Source organism: Labeo rohita, chromosome 12 (genome assembly GCF_022985175.1).
Source record: "Labeo rohita strain BAU-BD-2019 chromosome 12, IGBB_LRoh.1.0, whole genome shotgun sequence".
In the NCBI taxonomy this organism is placed as follows: Eukaryota; Metazoa; Chordata; class Actinopteri; order Cypriniformes; family Cyprinidae; genus Labeo; species Labeo rohita.
Window position 1 is genome coordinate 26,804,549 of NC_066880.1, and position 23,664 is coordinate 26,828,212.

At 41.8% G+C, this 23,664-nt stretch overlaps 2 protein-coding genes across 2 annotated transcripts; one reads left to right on the plus strand and one right to left on the minus strand.

The window, feature by feature from the left end:
* Window positions 1-220: 220 nt before the first annotated feature.
* ghrhr2 (growth hormone releasing hormone receptor 2) lies at window positions 221-14,500 on the minus strand. The gene is given in 17 exon segments (XM_051123957.1): window positions 221-316; window positions 404-445; window positions 794-834; window positions 1,168-1,259; window positions 1,362-1,453; window positions 1,648-1,714; window positions 1,852-1,912; window positions 2,016-2,205; window positions 2,274-2,376; window positions 2,789-2,886; window positions 4,230-4,337; window positions 4,405-4,502; window positions 6,216-6,339; window positions 6,460-6,520; window positions 9,582-9,776; window positions 13,262-13,323; window positions 14,414-14,500. Coding segments are annotated over 17 exon segments (1,617 nt in total).
* Window positions 14,501-22,142: 7,642 nt separating this feature from the next.
* Window positions 22,143-23,494, plus strand: LOC127173892 (carbonic anhydrase 4). The gene is made up of 7 exons (XM_051123959.1): window positions 22,143-22,220; window positions 22,296-22,368; window positions 22,526-22,552; window positions 22,641-22,811; window positions 22,894-23,045; window positions 23,185-23,286; window positions 23,384-23,494. Exons 1-7 carry the CDS (start codon window positions 22,155-22,157, stop codon window positions 23,492-23,494), a joined length of 702 nt encoding a protein of 233 aa, XP_050979916.1. The 5' UTR covers window positions 22,143-22,154.
* Window positions 23,495-23,664: the final 170 nt, after the last annotated feature.

The window sequence follows — 23,664 nt, forward strand, 5'->3', positions numbered from 1 at the left end:
ATATTATGTAAACAAAAACTTTTATTTTGGATGCGATTATTTGCGATTAATCGTTTGACAGCACTAAAAGTGGTAAATATAAACCAAATGGCATTTCTCACACCTAATTCACACCTATTTTATTTGTTTGTAAAACAAAACTAACTTATACACACACACACACACACACACACACACACACACAATTGTTTTATCGTGATAAAATAAAACAAACTCAAGTTTATGTAGTAAAGTCTTGGGTTGCCATTTGGAATGTGTTGTTGTCAGTTTGGAACTTATATTTGCCGATCTCTTTTCTCTTTATTTTATTCTGGACCTATAAAAAACATTAATTAAGTAACTGATACGGGAATACAATGCTTTGTTATATTTTCATATGCTGTTAAAATGCATTATATCTTACCTCACAGTTCAAGAAGCAGTATAACATTGCAACAATGAAACCCTTTAAAGAAATGCCATAATTAATGTTTTGACATTGCAGTAGCATAAAGTTGAGTTTTTATTGAGACTTAATGAATTTGTTTTAGTATTTAATTATTATATTTCTGCATTTTGCTGAAAGATTAAACTTGTTTTATATAAAAGTGACACTATGTTAAGATTTAAAATGTATTTCAAGTACATTTACAGTAGAGGGCAGAGTTTCACTTATGAACAGGCTCCATAGAAGCATCTCTTAAGCTTCTCACCTCTCAAATGAGAGAGATAATAACTACAAAGACAGCTTTGTAGAGACAGTGGTCTCTACAAAGACAACATGCAAATTGCATTATACATATCTGAACAGTACCTGGAAGGAACCTAGCACAAGTTCAAAGAAGAGTCTTGCCTCTACACTGTAAAAAACAATTTGTTGAGTCAACTTAAAATAATTTGTAACCTGACTGCCTTAAAATTTTAGGTTCAGTCAACTCAAAAAAAGTTTATTCAACATGAAATGTTAAATTATACTAAGTGACAACTTCAATATTTGAGTTGAATCAACTTAAAATGTTAAGGCAGCTGGGTTACTTACCCACAAACACAAACATCTAAGTTGTTACTTAGTACAACTTAACTTTTCAAGTTGACTGAACTTATTTTAGTTGACTGAACTTAAAATTTTAAGGCAGCAGGGTAACAAATTATTTTAAGCTGACTCAAACTGTGTTTTTTATTTTTTACAGTGTAGACCCACATGTTCAGGAAACAGAGCAAACACGATGTAATGCACTCCAAAAAGAGGGATGACTGGAAGAGCTGACTTTGCCAGTCGCCTGAATAGTAGATCAAAGACATCAGGGCACCTTATTGTGTCAGTAATATTGAAAAGAAACCAAAAAATAGCCATGTAGTGTGAATTATTTAATAGATCTCACCTGTAAAGTTTCCTGTCTCCTCCATTCGATTCTGGGGTTTTTGTCTTCACAACTATAACCCTTCTTATGTTTAGAAACACTAGAAAGTTTACCTGTGAAGTTTAAAAGCATGTTATTTTGATCTAGTTAATCATTCTATGAATTTGATGGAATAAAAATGGTAACATCTAAATTACCTGGTTTTATTCAAATCAAAAATATTTTTTAAAATCACTGAATGTTCACAAATACATTCATTTATAACAAAACTATTGATTTATGGATTAATATAGATGCATAAACTTACAAATACAGAAAGCAAAACGGGAATTTTGATGATCCACCAGTAGCTACTGTCCAGGTCATCCCAACAACTACCAACACATATAAACACTGTTGTTTATGATACACTTGCACATATAGATACATTTACTGTAACTGTTAGCTCCAGATCTTGTTACTCTGCATATAGTAATTGTTCAAATCCACTCCAGAAAATTCTCATCCTCACCTATGATTGTCATATTTATGTTTGAGGAATGTTCAGATTATTACTGTGACAGATGGTGTCCCTGTAATACAGAGAAAACAATCTATGGGCATTTAAGAATAAGTCATATAATCAGCAGTTTGCATGTGAAATATACTGCATGCAAATGTAAAATGTGTTTTTACCCCAGCCAATAAGAATATAGCACCAGAAACATGTTCTTGTGTTGGTGAAGTTGAATGCTAGACATGTCTGAAGATAAAGTCCCTCAACAAGCAGCCAGTAGAAATTTGATAACACACAATACTGGAAAAATGTCACCACAGTCTTGCACAAAACCTGTACAGATGAAATATAGCATTCGGTTACGTATGATTTATGCAGTGGCATTTTTTTTTATGTTGATTGTATCAGTTATTTCTTTGGTGTAAACTATACCGTGGATCTGCGAATAACACCGCATCCTTTACAAACACAGTCAAAGCCCTCAGGATGAATGAGGAGAAGAGGTTGAGATGGATGTAGGTCCGAGTAGACAGAAGCTTCCTGTGGGGTTAATGAAAGTCTGGCGATATTATCCACCTTATTTTTCACTTAAGAACAGGCGCAGCCATTTGTAAATTTTATTGATCTGGTTTTGGTCTCATCCATGTCCAGCTATTTTTAGCTCTACAAAACAGCTTGTTTTACTGCTTAATATTGCAAATTGACATGTCTTACCATGTTATTTTAATGTATTATCTTAATTATGAACACCGGTTCGTAGTTTACTGCACGTTGGTATTCTTGTCTATATAATGAACCAGATGTCTCAACAATAAGCTTAGATGGATATGATATCAGCACTGATTGATGCAAATGCCAAAAAAGGTCACTTCAGTTGAGTTCCTGCATGCATCACAACAGTGAATGAGTAAAGGTATTAAAGCAAGAAGTAAATGTTTAATGTAAGCAGTACCTAAAGATGTAGAAGATGAAGACTGCAACGCAAAGAGAACCAATGGACACACCATACCCAACTGTGTATATCAACTTCACTTTGGCAAAGTACGCTCACTACCACAGGAAAAAATAGAAAATATTAAATATAAAGTTTAGATACTATTAGATTAATCTTGGGTCAGTTTTATTCAATAAATTAAAGGTGAAGTGTGTGATTTTTTCAATACTTAAATTCATCCTGTGACAATTGCTTTAACCAAAGGGTTGAGTTTGAACATGTAGCGCCATCTTTTGGTCTAAAAAATATTTGTTTAAAATTTAAATATTTAAAATTTAGATTTTAATATTGACAGATAATTAAAAATAGTTAAAGGATTAGTTCATTTCAAGAATAAAAATTTCCTGATAGTTTACTCACTCCCATGTCATCCAAGATGTTCGTGTCTTTCCTTCTTCAGTCAAAAAGAAAATACGTTTTTTGATGAAAACATTTCATTTTTTATAGTGGACTTCAAAGGGGATCAACAGGTTGAAGGTCCAAATTGCAGTTTTAATGCAGCTTCAAAGGGCTCTACATGGTCCCAGCTGAGAAATAAGGGTCTTATCTAGTGAAACAATCTGACATTTTCTTGAAAAAAAAAAAAAAGATTATTGACTTTTTAACCACAAATGCTGTTCTTGCACTTCCTCTGCAGTTTGCATCTGGTTAGTTCTTCATTTGTTTACTTCAGTTCAGAAAGGGTAGGGTGAAAAACTCGCACACATCGTCCCACATCGTCCCACATTATTTTACCTTTTTTTTTTTTTTTTTTTGTAATAGGCTTTTGACTGTCTTCACACGTTTGCTTTGTAAACACTGGGTAAATCATTACATGTGACCTTTCCAATATGCTTAATGTGTGAAGTCGAGCTTGTGCAAGAAGAGCATTTGTGGTTAAAAAGAATATATAGATGTTTTTTTTTTTTTTTTTTTTTTTTTGAGGAAAAAAAGACATGAACATCTTGGATGACATGGGGGTGAGTAAATTATCAGTAAATTTCTATTTTGGAAGTGAACTAATCCGTTAAGTATAGGATATTAAAATTTCAACACACCACAGGTTGAAATGTGTAAAAAGTATACAATGGACCCCAAAAAGCATTTGAACACATAAGCAGTGCATAAAATTATGCATCTATGTCAGTCTGTCAGATAAAATATCAAACCATGTGGCAAAATATAAACTGAGGGAGATTTCTCACACCTCACTTTTTTATTTCTTTTTTGTAAAGCCAGTTGGACAAACGGGGAATTGTTCATTTTAATGTTCGGTAACACTGGTGGCACAAACATTACACACTTCACTTCATACAGTACAATAACACTCCACAAGAACATAGAACCAATCCAGAAACACAGTAATCTATAGCATTCAGTTGTTTGCAAGTAAAGCCAAGAGTTCTTCAAGGTTGTTTACTTTGTGTCCAGTCTCTTCCTGCTCTGTGCTGTTGTCCTGAAAGCAAGCTTTGTGATATGACACACTCAGCCTACTCCATCCCTCACCAGTGCATGTGCGGTTGATCAGCTCTAAAGAAGTCAATCAGAAATACTTATTTTACATTTAGGACATAGCATTGAGCATTCATGTCCACATTCATGTCCATAATTATTTTACGTTACAAAGCTGTAGCTGTCTCTCCTACACTGGCTGCAGGCCAGCAGCGCACACCATCCCATTCAACCAGACAACCTGAAGACATCCACCGTGGTACAGTTGTTATAACTTTTGGGTCATTAGTTGGGTTGTTGGGTAGTATTTGTGTAACCCAGCTGTTGGGCTAGTGGCTGGGTCAATCTCACTGATCGGTGAAACTATACACCCCTCCACTCCCTCTGATGAACCCAGCTTTGACTCAATTCAACCCAGCTTTTGGGTTGCAGTCGGAGCCGGGCTTTTCATTCTCTTCAGGAGAGAATGAGCCCTCAGCGCCTTGTATAAATATTTGTATTCATTGTAATACTGATTATGAATTCATTCGGATGTTAAAATCAAAACTCTGTACTGTTTGTTTATGGACAGGTCATCACAGCATCTTTTAGCTACGAGTGAAACGCGAGGCGGCGGTCTGAAGTTCGCAGTTTCCCCGGGGAAAAGCAGCCCATCACCACCTCAGATTTCAGCGACACACCGGCACGAGAATCAGCACTATTTCGGTTAAAACGGATAGCACAGAATCGTTTCATACACTTGAATTACTTTTAAATGTTACATTTTTATTTCTAAAATGCTTGTTAAGCAAGTTTAAATGTATGCAATGTTTAAAACTATACTGCATAATTAAGTTTGTCTTTTTCGTTTTGTCTTCCAAGTTTTCACTTATTAAATGTCCATCCTTTGATCATTACTGTTGCCTCTAGTAATTCCGTGTCTGCTTTTTAATGTCCAACCTATTTTTGGTTAATTTTAATCCAGCAATAGTAATTTTCAATCAATAGTTGAGTTAATTAAAACAACCCAGCATGTTGGGTCAAAGATTTAACCCAACCCTGGGTTTGTCCATATTTGACCCAGCGTTAGGTTACCAAAATAACCCAAATGGGGTTGTTTTAACCCAGCGTTTTTTTTTTTTTTTTTTTTTTTTTTGAGTGTACTGTACTTTATACAAGAGAGGTTGTTTCAAAGCAGCCTTACATTATCGAACAAGGAAGTAACACAAAAAGTGATGCAAACGTCATCAAATATATGACAGATCAAAATGGTCCAGTAAAGCGGCTCTAGAAAGACAACAGTGTCATTATTCAGCTCCAGTCAGAATTATATGTTTTCCTGTGAACTCCTGGAACTGTTAATAATAATAAAAAATTACGTTTGGCCTGTTCTTAAACCTGGACTATAGCGCACAAGTCAAAAGCTTCTTTTACGATGCCAGTGAACTGCCTTAAACAGTACAGGTCACATTTTAGCCTTTCATAAAACTCAATATTTAAAAGAGAATTGCCTATAAACAAGGGCATTTTATGTCTTAGTGATTTATTTTTAGTCATTTCTATATTTGGTTCTAATTTGCAAATTAAAGAGAAAAAATAAAACAAAGTTAAAAATAAACATTCTGTAATCATTTACTCACCATCATGTAATTCCAAACCTGTATGTTTGTATGACTTCCTTTCTTCTGCCGAACACAAAAAAAGATATTCTGTAGAATGCTGGTAACCAACCATTTTGGATATTATTGTATGGATAAAAAAAGGAGAAATTTCACAAATTATCTTCATGTTTTAAAGAAGAAGAATAAACATACAGACTTGGAATAACATTACAGGGAGAGTAAAAGGCAGAATTTTCTTTTTTGAATAACCTTTTATATCATCAAATTAAAGCTTCAAGATTACAAGTTAACATCTTCATGAAATGTAATTTCTCAGGTTTTGAGTATCAGTGCTTATCTGTGACTAAGCTCACCTGCATTGGTGGCAGTATAGCTGAACAAAGACTGGGTTAAACCAATTTTGAGCTGACATTCCGCTTTTCTTTTCTTTTTTTGTAGATGCAATACTATAGAGCATTCAGGATGAACTGTCTTCAGCTGGAACACATATATAAGTGCATGCACACTATAAGAACTAATCTTTTTTGCATATCTTATTTAATTGTTGCTTTTTCAATGAAAAATGTATCAACATCCAAAAACATGCACATAAAATACCCCTTTACATGTAGCCATAAGAGTCCAGATGATGAAGCCATCAATAAGATTCATGATGTTTCTTACAGTTATGTGGTAAAGTCAGGTGTAAATAATTCCTGGTCTAAAGTATGTAGGTAAGCTATGCTGAACGACCTAAAGTGTCTCATTCACAGTAATTCTCATCTATCTCCAACTGATTTAATGCAGTTGATGGTGAGATGTACCCTGATGGTACAGCCCATAATGTAATGAAAAATAAGTTTTCCTTTTATTTCCTTTTCAATAACATTGTGCATCTAACAGAATCTTGATTTTGAAATGATGACCTACGTTTGTTATCACTGAAAATGGGCTGTTTTTGTGTGTGTGTGTGTGTGTGTGTGTGTGTGTGTCTACTTTTGCATTCAAGGCATTCATTTGTCTTCTACCTGCCTGCTTCATTACACTAGGGAGGCTAAATGAGTCTTTACCCAGCACTATTTACTGTGTGAGTAAACATAAATCACTTTTCTGAGCTAAAAGGATGACATTACTTCAGAGGTATGCAAATGACAAAGTCTTTCCAAACCACAGACACAGTTTTTAGTTGTAATTGAACATATTTTGAAATGGGTTAATGAAAAAATAAATATGATTCCAATGCAGGTTATTGTACATCTTACAAGGTTTTGGAATTATCCGATTCATACAATAGTAATGTTTGTTCTGTATGGTGTAGATGGACCATGCCATCCAATCCATTTATTTGTAAAACCGGTCAGGTTGGTGGAGACTAAAAGCAGCTATCATGAGCAGAATAACACACCCTAGTAAAAAAAAAAAAAGAAAAATGTGCACAATGCACATTTCTTAATATTACAACTAAAATATGTTTTAATGTCACTATTGATGAGGATTGCATGACCTTTAAAGGGGTCATCAGATGCACATTTTAATATCCGTCTTAATGAAAAGTCTATAATATACTTTGGTTAAAAATTCTCAATGGTAGTGTAAAACAACACCATTTTTACCTTGTCAAAATGAGCTCTGCAAAAAATCAACCCATTCTGATGGATTGTTCCTTTAAATGCAAATGAGCTCTGCTCACCCCACTCCTCTCTTCTCTCTGTGGAGTGACGAGCCTGTTTATTTTAGCCACATGTAGTGCGTTTGGCCACGAAACATCAGTGATTGCAGAGATTCATAAAAAAAACCCTTATACTCACTTCTGCTGTAGGTGAAGCTGGATCATGAATGATTTGCGTGAACATAGACGGTCATGCATTTATGTAGATCGGGAGGCGCATTCCCTTCACAAACAAACATAATCCACTGCATCTTCAGCGGCTCAGTTGTCTGGAGTAAATGACGACCACTATGTTCATTATTACATCCAGCAACACAACACCTCAGTCGCTCAATCAGAGATATTCTTGTCTAACATCCCTGCTCCGGCATCAAAACAATGGAGGTCCAACTGTTACAGCTATACCAGTTCAGTATATTCATCTCAGTAGGTAACACTTTAGAATAGGGAACACATATTCACTATTAAGTATGACTTTTCCCTCAATAAATTCTTAATTTGCTGCTTATCAGTAGTTAGTAAGGTAGTTGTTAAGTTTAGGTATTGGGTAGGATTAGGGATGTAGAATACGGTTGTTACGGTTCGTGCTGGATGGACGAGATGGGAAACGAGATACGATACAAACAATTACTTTAATATAAATCTTCGTACGAATCAGGCAGGAACAGGCAGGAACACAGTGATACATCCACGAACACATAAACAACATCAAGGACCGACAGAGAACTCAAAATACAAACAGACTTATAAAGGGTAACTAATTACAAGGACAGGTGAACACAATAACAAGGAAGAAACCAAATTCAACAGAACAACAGGGGGAGACTATGGGAGAAACCAAAACAGAACTGACATAAATGTATCATTACACCCCCTCTGAATAGGCGTGTCTCGCGCCGTATACCATAGAAAAAAAAAAAAAGAGGGTAGGTGGGCGGTTCAGGAGGCCATGGCGGATCGGGGAATTCAGGAGGCCATGGCCGGATAGACAGTTCAGGTGAACACAACATAGTCCAGGGGGGGTGACGAAGGTGGGAGGAGCCAAGGATGAAACAGGAAGGACCCGGAGCAGGAGAAGCAGAGAGAGACCCAGACCGCAGCCATGATGACGACCCACGGTGGAGCCGACGGAGGGAGGAGCCATGGTGGAGGAAGGGCTGACGACTCCAGGGGGCCGACCGACAGAGGCGGAGCCGCTGGCGGAGGAGCCCGAGGCGGAGACGGAGAGACGAAGATCCAGGGCGACACCGAGGATCCGAAGGGCCAAGGCGGAGCCCTAGGCTCTGGCGACCAAGGCAGAGGCGGAGATCCGGAGGTCCACGGCGGAGCCGGAGCGACAGAGGATGGAGGCTGTGCCAGAGGGAGGGAGGAGTCCTTAGGAGCCGGTGGGACGGAGTGACGAGGCGCAGCCGGAGGAACAGAGTCCTGAGGTGACGGAGGGACGACGACCGACCAGGGCGGAGCCAGAAAGATGAGGGAGCCCGGTGGAGCTGGTGGACCGACGGGCGACGATGGAGTCGAGGCCGCTGAGAGCCGTGATGGAGCCGCAGGGTCGGAGGGCCGAGGCGGAGTTCTGGACTCTGAGGCTGGAGGCGGAGACGAGGGATCCTCCAGCCCTGACACCGATGGAAGCTGGCAGACCTGCGGCGAGCCCACTGCACAGGTGGAAGACTGAGGGTGAGCAGAGGGGCTGTCAGGGGACAGCGGTGACCAGACAGACGTTGACATAGGCAGAAGAGGGAGGGTGGGTGGGAATTCCAGACAGGCAGGTATATCATAACAGGTAGATAATTCAGTAAAGAAGTCTATTAAATCCCCAGAGTTATTTTCCAGAACTTCAGTAGAGAAGTCAATCAAGTCCCCAGAGTTGTTTTCCAGCTCACCCCCAGCAGTGGTGCAGTGGGCAGGGCTCTCCATAGCCCTCACTTGCTCCATGTTGCACTCCCCCATCGCGGTAGCTGTAGCCGGCTCTCGCACCTGATCGGAGGTGTAGGGCTCTGGCTCTGTGGCGATCTCTGGCTCTGTCGCTCATGGCTCTGGCTCGTCATCCGCGGTGGGCTCGGGCTCAAACTCCGCGTGTCGGGATGCTGGTAGGCTGGGCTCTGGGTCTTGAGTGGGGCTGGTGTCATCCTCCGCGGCCAACGAAGATCTGCTGGACACCAGCACCCACTCGATGTAGTCGGCGATGCTCTCTCGAGGACCCTCCCCGGACAGCTGCGCCTTGGTGGTGGTGTTAAGTCCCGCAAGGTAGAATGTGCACAGGCAGCTGTGCGTGAGTGGAGCGAGGTACACAACGTCTCTAGTGTGGTCCTCGAGAGAGCGATTCCCCTGCTCCAGGAGGAGAAGGAGGACGGCAGGGTTATCCATAACGAAAAATCAAAAAACAAACACTGAGGAAAAAATGGAAAATAAAGCAGGGAAAACGCCGGGAAAAAACTGTTTCGGTCGGTCCTTCTGTTACGGTTCGTGCTGGATGGACGAGATGGGAAACGAGATACGATACAAACAATTACTTTAATATAAATCTTCATACGAATCAGGCAGGAACAGGCAGGAACACAGTGATACATCCACGAACACATAAACAACATCAAGGACCGACAGAGAACTTAAAATACAAACAGACTTATAAAGGGTAACTAATTACAAGGACAGGTGAACACAATAACAAGGAAGAAACCAAATTCAACAGAACAACAGGGGGAGACTATGGGAGAAACCAAAACAGAACTGACATAAATGTGACAACGGTCAAGTAGAATAAAGCATTAATATGAGCTTAATTAGTACTAATAAATGGCTAATATTCTAGTAATATGCATGCTAATAAACAACTAGTTAAGAAACTGTAAAATAAGGTGTCACCACTAAAAGTACAATTGCATGGTATTTTTATTAAGTACTGTACATAATATGTAAATTTATTTGTAATATACTTACCATGAAATACATGTATTTTAAATACATTTTAGTATATTTTTTTTCGCTAGAACATTCATTCAATATTCAGAGATTGAAGAGATAAAAGTGAGAATTTGACAAAGAAAATTAATGTGTGAATATAATAGAATCTGTTTTTCAAAACCAGATTTTCAAATAGTTGAATCTCTGCCAAATATTTTTCTATCCTAAAAAAACATACATCAACGGAAAGCTTTCAGATGATGTTTAAAAAAAACTGACCCTAGGCCTATGACTGATTTTGTGGTCCAGGATCACATATGTCATTTGGTACACAACTAAACTTCTATATTAAATATGCAATTTACAATCAGCATTATATAAGGATGGTTACTGCAGTTCAGTTAGATATGTTAATCGATGTACTGCATTAATTAGAAGTACAGTTGCTGTGAGTACATGAATGTGAGAGTGCGTTTTGTTTAATAACATCACAGAGCATACGTTTTAGAAATTTTCTGCTTGATTTGGAAATATTTAGTTTTGCCATATGTTTGTTTTATAGCCTTTGGTCTAGTATTTCTGGTATTTTCCATGTAAATTGTTTTCAGGTGTGTCTTGTTTTGTTATGTAGGTTCATCATAAAGAAATGTTTCTCATTCCTGTTCTTCCAGGAGGACTATTCTGTACAGTGTCTTATGTCAATCATCAAATTAATGTCTGCAGGTTTGCTTAAAAATTACAGCCAGAAGAAGAAGCAAGTTTCTTAAAAATGTCTTATAGAAAGGACTTCTGAAGCTATGCCACAGCCTATGTGTGAGGTGGAAAGTGCCAAACTACTGAAAATCTGTCCCCTCTATTAAAGCAGTCACGTTTTATTAAAAACATAAACCCTGATTTTAGTATCTGTCATAAAACAAGAGTCAATGACATGTAGCTTCTGATAACGTTTATGATCATAACACTTTGATGCCCTTCACATCACCTTTTTTATGTCTGAGTTCAAATGACTTAAGGCTAAATAAAGTCACTAAAAGAGATTAGTGAATAGGCCTCCTGCACAAGCTTTAGAATTTGATACCTTGGAGTGAGAATGGGTTTAAATATACAGTATATAGGATAAGAAAATAAAACAAGTTGACTTAAAAGAAACTGTCATTGGAATACACAGCTAGTTTTAAATGGCAGTCAACAGAGAAAATTGCTCTTTAGAACCAGATGGTGACGAATGACCTCTACAAGCAGAGGTTGAGAATTGTTAACCAGGCAAGACCTGATTCCTGTGTGAGACTGAGATGTGAATGTATAGCTTTAGAATTCATTTTTTGTTTTATGGAACATCCCAGAATCAAATTATGGTGACATTTTTAAAATCTGAGGTTAAACATGAGCCTATCTTTCCCTATCTTAGGGTGTTTTCACACCTGCCTCATTTAGTTCGGCTGAATCGCACTAGAGTTCGTGTTCCCTCTTGGTGCGGTTCGTTTGGGCAGGTGTGAATGTAGCAATCGCACTCGAGTGCGCACCAAAAGCGGACCAAAGAAGCGTACCGAGACCTCCTTGAATAGGTGGTCTCGGTACGCTTTCAAACGAACACTGGAGTGGTTCGGTTGTAGTGAGAAAGTAATCCGATCCAATGGACCAACGAACCAGGCTTTATCACACTGTATAATGGGTATTTACAATTCCATGAACAGCAGTAGCTTTGTTGTTTTGCTAAGGGGCCGTTCACATATTGCGTTTTTTGCGCGCTCAAGTTCATTATTTCAAATGTAGACGCGCGGCAGCCGCGTTCATAACGGAACTGACTTGAAGAAGTGCATGCCGGTTAGAAATTTTGTCCGACTTGAGGTGGCGCAGACGCCTCGTGACTGTCACGTGTGGCATCAAAGTACCGCGATAGCAATTCAAGAGCTCCTTCAGAGCGACTGCAGGAGCTCTGATGACCACATTGCTGTTTCACGATTGGCCAGATTCACCGCATGACAATGATCATGTGTGTTTTGGGTTTATTCTAACATCCGCAAGTCCGATAATGCTGACAAATCTGTGTTTTAAGAACAGTAAAAGTGTTTTTACTGTAGTTGCAATGTTATATTGAGTCACATCTATTCATAAAACACTGATTAAAACATATATAACCCCACTTTATTAGTATTTAAATAATATATGTTTATGTTGATCATTATTGTTGTTCAGATGGCACTGTATTAAGCAGTATATGAAACGTGTTTCTGGTGCTCCTGAAAACGCTTTTGAAAAGTTTTTGTCAGATTGAGCAGTCGGGTGCAGCTCTCCACTGACTGCGCTGACCAAAAGCATGATGGGAAACGCCTGGATGACGACACAGCTTAATGCTCATTGGTTCAGACAACTGTGATGTTGCTGTTCTTTTCTAAAGTATATTATTTTTTAATCTAATATCATGTGATTATGTGTTTAAATTATGCATGAATATTCCCAAACACCATGCCAGTGCGATCTCTGCGTGAGATATGAGATTGTTGTCATATTTCTATGAAAATCTAAAATACAAGTTAAAAATAGATGATAAATACGTCTTTCGTATGGAATTAAATATCAAGCACTTTGAGTGTCTTGTCAATCATATTTATTTTCATATAAAAACAACAGAGCTGAAATTATATCATGTTTATCAGCAACACAGCACGTGAGTGTGATAACGCGATATCCGCCTTTGATCTCGTTTGATCTTTGTTCTACTTCCAGAGGTCAGAACTGTCCGTCTTGACTGCACTTATTTCACTCCTCCCTATCTGTGACTAAGCTCACCTGCATTGGTGGCATTATAGTTGAACAAAGACTGCATTAAACCAATTTTGAGCTGACCATTCAGCTTCTTTTTCTTGTAGATGCAATACTATAGAGCATTCAGGATGAACTGTTTTCACCTGGAACACATATATAAATGCATGCACACTATAAGAACTGATCTTTTTTGCATATCTTATTTAATTGTTGCTTTTTCAATGAAAAATGTACCAACATCCAAAAACATGCACATAAAATACCCCTTTGCATGTAGCCATAAGAGTCCAGATGATGAAGCCATCAATAAGATCCACAATGTTTCTTCTTACAGTTATGTGGTAAAGTCAAAGGTGTAAATAATTCCTGCTCTAAAGTATGTAGGTAAGCTATGTTGAACAACCTAAAGTGTAGAAGTACAAAAATATCCCAGTTCTCATTCACAGTAATTCTCATCTATCTCCAACTGATTTAATGCAGTTAATGGTGAGAGGTCCCCTGATGGTACAGCCCATAATGTAATGAAAAATAAGGTTCCCCTTCAGTCGTTCTCTACGATGTTACGTCAATACTAATGTATTTGGGGTCCTACTTGGGGGCCCAATCACCTCCGAGCTTAAGAAGAAAAAGCCAATGAAAGTGGAATTTGCATGCTAAGCCACTCCCCCATACATACGGGTATATAAGATGCCAGCATGCATCCACTCACTCAGATTTTTGCTTTGGAGCCTATCGCTTTGTGAGCTGCTTCTATAAGAAGAAAGAAGATACCTTCATCACTGCGGGAGTTTTTCGGCTGTGTGGAACATCCCTTCTTTGCATTCCAGCGGAGAGATCGCCCTGCTGCGCTAACAATGCTAAAAGTGCTGCGGTCCTCCCCTGGGCAAGCCAGCCTAAAAGAGCAATTTCCTACAGCAAACACGATCGTTGAGAGTGTTTTTTTCAAGACACATTCCAATCGTGTGCATTTAGGGAGCGATAGGTTCCTTATTTCCTTATGACGGTCACAATTGCTGTCTCATAGGTCTGGGATGTAAACAAATGCATTGAGATGGCGGTTGTGGATGGGCTGCGCTCACACTGCGTGGGCATGCCCATTATTACACTCGGTCATGGCTTACATTAATATGTGAGCCGCCTTTGCTTTCTACCCTTTCCGGTTTCACTGGACCCTCGAGGCAGCATTGGCTAGAGGCATTGGAGACCTGAGGTTTATAGTCTGGATTGCTTCACCGGGTCTCTCAGCGTATTGCCATCGAGTTTCTGAATGTTGATGCCGGTTCGTCCTAGTGCGAGCTTTGCATCTCGTTTAGTGCTCATGAGGAAGTTAAGATGTCTATCGCCGCATCAGTGGAGGGGCTATTGTCTTCTGATGCCGGAGATTCTGCTGAGCAGCTCCCCCGTGTTGGTGGTTGCTCTGTCAGGGTCCGAGGCTAAGTTGACGGCCATGTTCCTCCAGGCAGCCCTGATCGCCAGGTGGGAGGTTGGGTTCTCCCCCTTCCCCTGGGCATTTGGGGTCTGACAATCGGTTCTGGTGTCGGACGCAGCTCTTGCTGCGTTCTTCCCTGGTGCCTTTCCTCCCGGAGGTTCATAAAGAGCTTGGCTGCATGTTGGGCTCTTCCCCCCGCACTTCCTTTGCGGGTGGGGGCGGCTTGAGAACATGTTCACGTCCTCCGGTGGAGTGTGCGATTGCGGTGCATTCGTGCTCGCGAGCACCGCCACCTGGGTGGGCTGTCCGTGCTTCTCGCTCCGGCCTGTAAGCATCTGCCAGCTCCGGGTGTATAGCAGGGCTCACAGCGCTGCAGGCCATGCCACCTCAACCCTGCACGCTATGGCCCTCCTGCGTTATATTAGGCCATAATTCTAGGTGAAGGTGACTTGGGAACACGTTGACGCTCTCCGGTGGATTGTGCGATTGCGGTGCATTCGTGTTCGCGAGCGCCACCACCTGGTGGGTCTGTCCGTGCTTCTCGTCTAGCCTGTAAGCATCTGCCAGCTCCGGCTGTATAGCGGGGCTCACAGCACTGCTGGCCATGCCACCTCCGCCTTATGAGCGTGCACAAGGGAAGTTCTGACTCGAGGTTGATGCAGGAACTGCGTACGGTGACTAAAAAGTCTCAGGGCAGTCCCTCGGTCAGGTGATGTCCATTTTATGGCCTAAAAGTGCCAAAAAAAAAAAGAGGTCTTGGCTGAACCTGGTGGTGACACTTGACACTGACAAAGCTCGCTTTCTTGGTGTCCGTCTCCCAGGTCTGCCTCTTCGGCGACACTGGCCAGGACTTATCCCAGCGGTCTTGGGCAGTTCACACGCAGCAAAAGAACTTGGAGTGCCCATGGAAGGGCCGCGTGTTTCGGCTGCCTGTCACCAAAGGCACCCCCCGGTGGCCCCAGCAGGAACTGCTCCACTCCCCATTCGGGGGTGTTGAACTGGCCACATCTAGGGAGCGCAGCCTGCCTTCAGTTGCTTTGCATGGAGCGGGGCTTCCTGAAGGCAGAATTCCCCCAGGAATTAGAGGTTTGCTCGGGGAATGCCCATGGGAAAGTTGAGGGCTGCAGCCTCTGACCTATGGGTCAGCAGGTACCCACCCCTTCAATAATTTTCTTTATGTCCTTGGATTTCATTAAACATGTTGAGTTTGTCTGTGAGTGACGCAGGTCTTCCTCGCACTCTGGCAGAAACAATGCAGGATCGTGGATCAGGTAAGCGCTGCCTTAGCAGCCTGGCGCTACTTCAGGACGCTTGCTTTCCAGGCTGAGCCAGCTTGTTGCTCTGCCGCAGGGGTGTTGGTACCGTTCCTATAATTCCTATTTTAATGCAGGCAGCAGCTCGGTTACTAGTTCTACCTAGCCTGTTTGCTGGTCGATTTGGTCAGTCCATACACCCGAGAAAAGCGGTGGGCTTCGCCCTGTCCTGGTTCTTGAGTTCCAAATCAGTCCCCTCTAAAATCGGGTGGTTAAAATTGCTACCATTCGGGTGGTTGATACAGAAACGCATGTTTCTGGTCTTCAGCGCCTTCGACCTGAAGGATGCGTGCTGTTATGCACTGATTGCCCTGACGCAGATCGTTTTCTGGCCTGCTTCAGGGGTCAGACGTATCAGTACAGGTCTTCCCTCAGCCACAGGGACTTCGGGTCAACCCGAGAGAGGGGTGAGCTCTAAAAAAAAAAGAAAAAGCTGCCAAGTGCTATGGTAAAATTACAGCCATGAGCGAGGGGCACAAGCAGGAATTGAAGCTGCTGGAATGAGGAACTATGTTTTAACCTGACAATATGTTTTGTCTGAAGAAGCAAGCCTCTTTAAAATGTCTTATAGAAAGGTCTTCTGAAGCTATGTCATAGCCTATGTGTGAGGTGGAAAGTGCCAATCTGCTGAAAATCTTTCCCCTCCATTAAAGCAGTCACGTTTTATTAAAAACATAAACCCTGATTTTAGTATCTGTCATAAAACAAGTCAATGACATTTAGCTTCTGATAACGTTTATGATCATAACATTTTGAGGCCCTTCACGTCACCTTTTTTTCATGTCTGAGTTCAAATGACTTACTGCTAAATAAAGTCACTAAAAGAGATTAGTGTATAGGCTTCCTGCACAAGCTTTAGAATTTGATACCTTGGGAGTGAGAATGGGTTTAAATATACAGTATATAGGATAAGAAAATAAAACAAGTTGACTTAAAAGAAACTGTCATCAGAATACACAGCTAGTTTTAAATGGCAGTCAACAGAGAAAATTACTCTTTAGAACCAGATGTTGATGAATGACCTGAGAATTGCTAACCAGCCAAGACCTGATTCCTGTGTGAGACTGAGATGTGGATGTATACCTTTAGAATTCATTTTTTGAAAGTTTTGTTTTATGGAACATCCCAGAATCTAATTATGGTGACATTTTTAAAATCTGAGGTTAAAAATGAGCCTATTTTTCCCTATCTTAGAAATGAACAACTGTAATTATTGCTGAAGAAGCATGTACACAGTAATAATGACGAAGTGGATCCTTTTGTTGAGTATTCAATCCTATTTTTATATAAATTACTTTATGTTATTAAAGACAAGAATTTTTTTTATATGAGTATTCTATTAACGTTGCTGGAAGAATGTTAATTCATAACTCAATTCATAAATCAAAGTTGTGTGCACAACTCAAAAAAAATATATAAATAAAGTAAAAAAAATAAATAAAATTAAGCTGATTCTGGGTCATTCCAAGAAATCGGTGCCTTTTCCACTTAGAAAAACTGAAAAATAAAATAATTTTAATCAATAATTTTTTTTAAATACATATGAAATAAAGACACCTTAAAATGACAAGAAATTGTATTGTATCTCAGGCTAGGTAATTTATTACTTTATGACGGGACGTAACGTCTCCGTTCCCGCCTTCAGGGAACGAGGGTTACAGATGTAACCTAGACATTCCCCCTCAGTTGTTTACTCCGACGTTATGTCGAGTGACGTATTTGGGATCGACCCATGAAAAACGCCACAATCCTGAACCACGTTACGTGGCTGAACGCAAATGCTGACAGGCAAGCGTGTCAGGACAAATGGTTCGACACGTAACCTTCCCAACACCCTGTAGGTCGAAAGAGGACTACCAGGTGTGCCAGATTTCTGAAGCAACCGTTGGGGGGCAGAGCACATTAAGAAATTTGAATAATGTGGGATAGAGATAATTAAGATTTTTAGGGAAACACAGGTTTAGAGGGTTTTCCCGTGGAAAAATACTGAGACAGGATGCCACAACTGGAGTGAAGGAGGTCCACTACCGGAGCACAGTCACGGACTACTCCATCCTAGGCCGGGCTGCAGGGCATGGAGGACCCAGAGTTCAGAAAAAAAGGAACAACCAGGAAAAAGGTTGACGGATCCGTAAGGATTGGCGCAGCCGACACCGAGCCAACCTCCCTGCGTTGGTGTTATGTTAATGCACGGGAGAAAACAGGCTCTACGCAAAGATTATAAAATCTTGCGAAGGTATTAGGTGTCGCCCGGCCCGCAGCTCTACAGATGTCTGCTAGAGAGGCGCCGTGTGCCAACGCACAGGAGGAGGCAACACTCCGAGTAGAGTGGGCTCTAACTCCTAGGGGCACGGCTCACCTTGGGACTTGTATGCCAAGGTGATGGCATCTACCACTCAATGGGCCAACCTCTGTTTGGAGACAGCATTCCCCTTCTGCTGTCCCCCAAAGCAGACAAAGAGCTGCTCGGAGCTTCTATAGCCCCGGGTGCGGTCCACGTAGATTCGCAAAGCGCGAATGGGACACAGCAACGCTAAGGCCGGGTCTGCCTCCTCTGAGGGTAGAGCTTGCAGGTTCACCACCTGATCCCGAAAGGGGGTGATGGGAACCTTGGGCACATAGCCCGGGCTGGGTCTCAGGATTACGTGAGAGTCAGCCGGAACGAATTCTGGGCACGCTTCATTAACAGAGAATGCTTGTAGGTCCCCTACCCTCTTGACAGAGGTGAGCGCGGTCAGGAGCACTGTCTTTAATGACAGGAACTTCAGCTCAACTGAACCGAGTGGCTTGAACAGGGCTCTCCGTAGGCCTAGGAGATCCCAAGAGGGAAAGAGAACGTGGTCTAGTAGGGTTTAATCTTCTAGCACCTCTCAGGAACCTAGTGATCAAGTGATGCTAAGGGCACTCCTGCCCGTAGGAATGCAGGGTCTGACCACGGGCTGAAGAGAAGGCGGCATTCCGGGGTAACGCCGACCCGGAAGGTACCGCGGTGCCATGCCCATCTCGGGATTCGGTTGTGTAGCCACACATGAAAGAATGCGTTTGGGGGTGAGCATCTTGAACGGTAGCCTGTGAAGGGACCGATTCAGTGCTTGAAGATCCAGGATCGGCCGTAACCCACCGCTCTTTTTTGGTACGATGAAGTACGGGCTGTAGAACCTCGTCTTCATCTCGGCTGGAGGATCGCAGTGTAAGACAGAGGCATCTGTGTCCGACTGGACAGATGTGAAATGAATGCCTCTAAACTTGGGTGGACGCCTCGCAAACTGAATTGCGTAGCCGAGCTGTACTGTCCGGATCAACCAGCAAGACGGGCTGGGGAGTGCTAACCAGGCCCCCAGTCGACATGCTAGCGGGATCAGGGGGAAGGTAGGGGACGTACCTGCGGTGGGGCAGCCCGGGAGGGGCAGGGGGCTGACCCCAGAGAGCGGAGCGCCCTGGAGGAGAGCCAGGCTGCTGTGAGCAGCACTTACCTGCTGCCCTGGATCCCGCGTTGGCGAATTGAGGCTCCGAGATGGAAGCTGAGGAGGCTGGACGTCGCTCAGGAACCGAACTCGAGGCAGAAGACCTGGGGATAGAGGAAATTGCTTTTTTTTGAATAGGTGGGTCAGTGGTAGCAACAAAGACACCATCCCCCAGCCCTCCCGGGGGGTGGGGGCAGAGTTATTGAGACAGCCCGAAGAACAACCTCCTCCATCTCCAGGTTGCCAGTGTCAGGGTCACTTTGCAGACTTGCGGGTCTTCCCTCTAGCGGACGCCTGAGCAGTGGGCTGCGTTGTCTTCCTGCGGCTAGGTCAATGCCCCTGCTGAGGGTTGCCCCTTGCGATGTTGGGCCTGATAGACTTGCAGGATGGCCATTGCATGCAAGGCGGAGGCAGCCTGACCCGCAGCACCATAAGCCTTCATGTCCAGAGCCGACGAAAGCTTACATGGGAGGGAGGCGCGGATGATTCCTCCAGGTGGCGGCGTTTTGCGGACAAAGATGCACTGCACGCTCCACCTGGGGAACGTCAACTTACCCCCTGGCTGCCCCTCCATCGAGGGTAGTGAGGAGTGAGGAGCCCTGATGTGAGCGAGCTGTAAAGGGGTCACCCCACATCTTAGTGAGCTCCTCGTGAACCTCCGGGAAGAAAGGAACTGGGCCGGGGCAGGTGGAATGTCGCCCTTCGCACCCTAGAACCAAGCATCCAGCCGCGAGCGCTCGGGAGAAGGTGCCTTGGGCACCTCCAGCTCGATGCTCTTGGCTGCCCGGAGGAGCATGGCCGCCAGTTCGGCGTCAATCTCCGACTGAGCAGTCCCCGCAGTGGAGGACTGTCCAGCGTCAGCCGGCGGCACATCCTCCTCTGATGCTGCAATTGACTTCATGTCTTCTTCAGGAGCGCCGAAAGAAACACTAGGCCCGCCACGAGACGAGCGAGTGTCGTGTTTCGGCAACTCCACAGGAACACGCTTGGAGGGACGTGACTTCCGTGGGGTTTTAGCCGTCGGAACATCACGCACTGTAACCCTCAGGTCTTCCTGATCTCTGACCAGTGCAGCCGAAGTGCTCTCAGAGCGTGTCGAACTAGGGCCGGCCAAGATTACAGGCAGGCCTCTCATGTAAGAGAGGCGGACCTAAGCATGGCGATGGTCATGTGCTTGCAGTGAATGCATGACACATCCACGAGGCCTGACTCAGCGTGATTGCGGCCCAGACACGTGAGGCAGAGATCGTGCCCGTCAAAAGAAGCCAGATATGCACCACACCCATTTGCGCACGGTCGGAAAGACATCCCGGAAGCGAGAGGCTTTCAACGACCGTACAGGAAAATTGCTCTTTTAGATTGGTTTGCCCAGGGAAGGACCTAAGCAGTGAATCGCTGGAACGCAAAATTACCGGCGGGAAGCCGGTACACAATCGAGCCGGGAAGAACTGTTCTTCTCTCTTCTTTCTTTCTGTGTTTTTGCTCAACAGGCGAGAGCTCCGAAGCAGAAATCTGAAAGAGTGGATGCACGCCACCATCTTATATACCCATATGTACAGGGGAGTGGCTTGTTGTGCAAATTCCACTCGCCAATTTTCATTGGCCTTTTCTCTTTAGCTCAGAGGTGATTGGGCTCCCAAGTACGATCCCAAATACGTCACTCGACGTAACGTCGGAGTGAACAACTGAGGGGGAACATAACAGGTTGACAGTAACAGGTTTAACAATTTTAAACAAATTTCCTAATTGCTAGCTAATAGTCAAGTGGGGGTGGAAAGTCAAATAGTCAACAAAAGCACCTATTGTACACTTTGAAAGAATTTTACTTGCAGATACTGATTATATTAAATGTAAGAAATAATTGTTTAACTTGACATTTTAAAAATGGTAACAGGATTGACATTGCATGATGGCCCATTCCTCAGTCAAGCCTCACAAATTAATAAAAAATAGAACATTGTAGAGGAGTGAGAGAAACATGTTTGTGTTTTAAGTGTTGGAATTCTGGTTGAGAAAATTGAGGGTTCTGGTTGAGGGTTTTTTGATGAGGGTAACAGGGCTGACATACAATCAGGGAACACCAATAAAATGATTTATATTTTACAGTGCATACTTATGCCAAAAACATTGCTTAACAATGAGACTGTATTTAGAATAATATGCAAATGTGATTTTTATATCATTTTGCCTTCATTTTGCAACTTAAAAGTCTTGCTGAAAAAGAAAAATCATAGTGAGGGACAGGGAAAAACCTTACCCTTACCAGCATAAATGCTATTTAAATTATTTAAAAAAATCTTTGACTTTTTTTATGTAATATTGATGAAAGCATACATAGTATTATGTTTTTGAACTGCACATTTATTTGTTGTCATAATAAATCTATGCTTGATTTTTTCTAAAGGCACCAATTTCGTGAAATGACTCTTCTGTTCACAACCACATATTTCTGTCATTATGGAAACTTTTGGAAGTCGACAGCTACAGTAACAAACTCATTTTGAATCATTTTAAAGACTGAAAAGTGAAATGTAGTAAACTGCACTTTTCTTTTCCATCATGAGAGAGTTGACTAGAGTGATACTGAGAGTTGAGCATGTGACACATCTTTCAAGTATGAATTCAGAAGTAATTAAGTAATAAAGATGAAAGAAGGCTATCAATGTGATCACGTGTGAGTCTTTCATTAGAGTGTTTTTTTCAGTGGATGAACTGATGAAAGTGACACACCCACTACAGGTGAGCAGTGAAGAGTATTAAAGGCGGGAATGAAGCCAAGTCTGAATCCAAGTCATCATATTCCTGCAGACAGACAGGTGAATCAAGTCAAAGAGGTAAGACTTTTATTTTAACTTATAATGAAATTAAATTCAGCAGTATTATTTTTAATGGTTTATTGTTTGATTCAGATGATTGTCTTGCTGTTAACTTGCCTTGTGGCTCTTCTGTGTCCCACCGTCTACAGTGCGGACGCTTCAGTGGGTGAGTCTTTCCTGAAGTTTAAATTCAGTTACTCAGTGAATGTATAGTTTTATTTTTATGACTCTGTTAAAGTAGGCACTAAAGGCTCTTAAATCTCTTTTGATAAAAAAAAAAAAAATTGTTATGTTTGTTAATACTAATATTTCACTCTAAACAGAATGGTGCTATCACAAGCCAACATGCAGTAAGTGTGATTTATTATAAAAAATATAAAACATTATATTAAAAAAACTTGTTCTGAAGTGGATTTTTTGACTCATGACTTGTAATAGATTTTACCACCTGGCCTAAAATTGCCCCACAATATTGCAATGGATCCAAGCAATCTCCCATTAATATTGTGACTACAAGTGTTCAGGAAAATCCTAACCTGACCTCGTTTAACTTCACTGGTTTTAATGACAACTCCACCTTCGTGAATATCAAAAACACAGGCGAATCTGGTAAGCATTACTGATCAAAAGATCAGTGTTCTCTAGTATGATATAGTATGTCCTGGACCTAATATGTTCATTTTATTCACAGTGCAGGTCAACTTGGATAATGAGAAAATGACAGTGCAAGGAGGTGGTCTTCCAGGCCTTTATGACACTTTACAATTCCATCTCCACTGGGGTAATGGCAGCTCCTCACCAGGCTCTGAACACACCGTGGATGGCAAACAATACCCAATGGAGGTATGAATGATTGAAATTTCCCTGCAAATGGCATGCATATAAGTATAACGGTTGTTGCATCACTACATTATTACAAATGTATACTCTCAGTATGAGTATATAACCATTTATTCTTTCTGTGTCTGATTCTGTCTCATAGCTGCACATTGTAAATCTCCATTCAAAATACAACAAGAATTTGTCAGCTGCTCTAGATGCCAAAGACAGCACAGCATTGGCTGTTCTTGGATTTTTCATTGAGGTGAGTGTGACATTTAGTATATCCAGAAAGAAACGCAAACCTAAAAGTATATCCATGTGCACTGTGCACATACAGTGTATTTTCATTTAACCATCAGGGAACCAATGAAACGAACAAAACAAAAGGTTGGGATATCCTAACGTCATTTTTGACAACAATCCCCAATTCAGGTAAACAAATAGTTTGTTTATTGAGTCAGGTACTATGAGTGAACGCTTAAATGGATAGTTCACTCAAAACATAAACATTTTGTCATCATTTGTTCACCCTCATGTCATTCTAATCCTGTAAGACATCCTGCAGAACACAAAATATATTTTCAGCTATTTTGTCCATACAATGAAAATCAGAGTGGTCTAAAACAACATTGGTCTACAC

Excerpts from the sequence above, each read along its gene's own strand:
- LOC127173892 (XM_051123959.1), top strand. The coding sequence starts at position 22,155 with ATGAAGCCAAGTCTGAATCCAAGTCATCATATTCCTGCAGACAGACAG. Across the intron at positions 22,221-22,295 it reads AGGTGAATCAAGTCAAAGAG|ATGATTGTCTTGCTGTTAAC; the intron begins GTAAGACTTTTA and ends TGTTTGATTCAG. Across the intron at positions 22,369-22,525 it reads CAGTGCGGACGCTTCAGTGG|AATGGTGCTATCACAAGCCA; the intron begins GTGAGTCTTTCC and ends CACTCTAAACAG.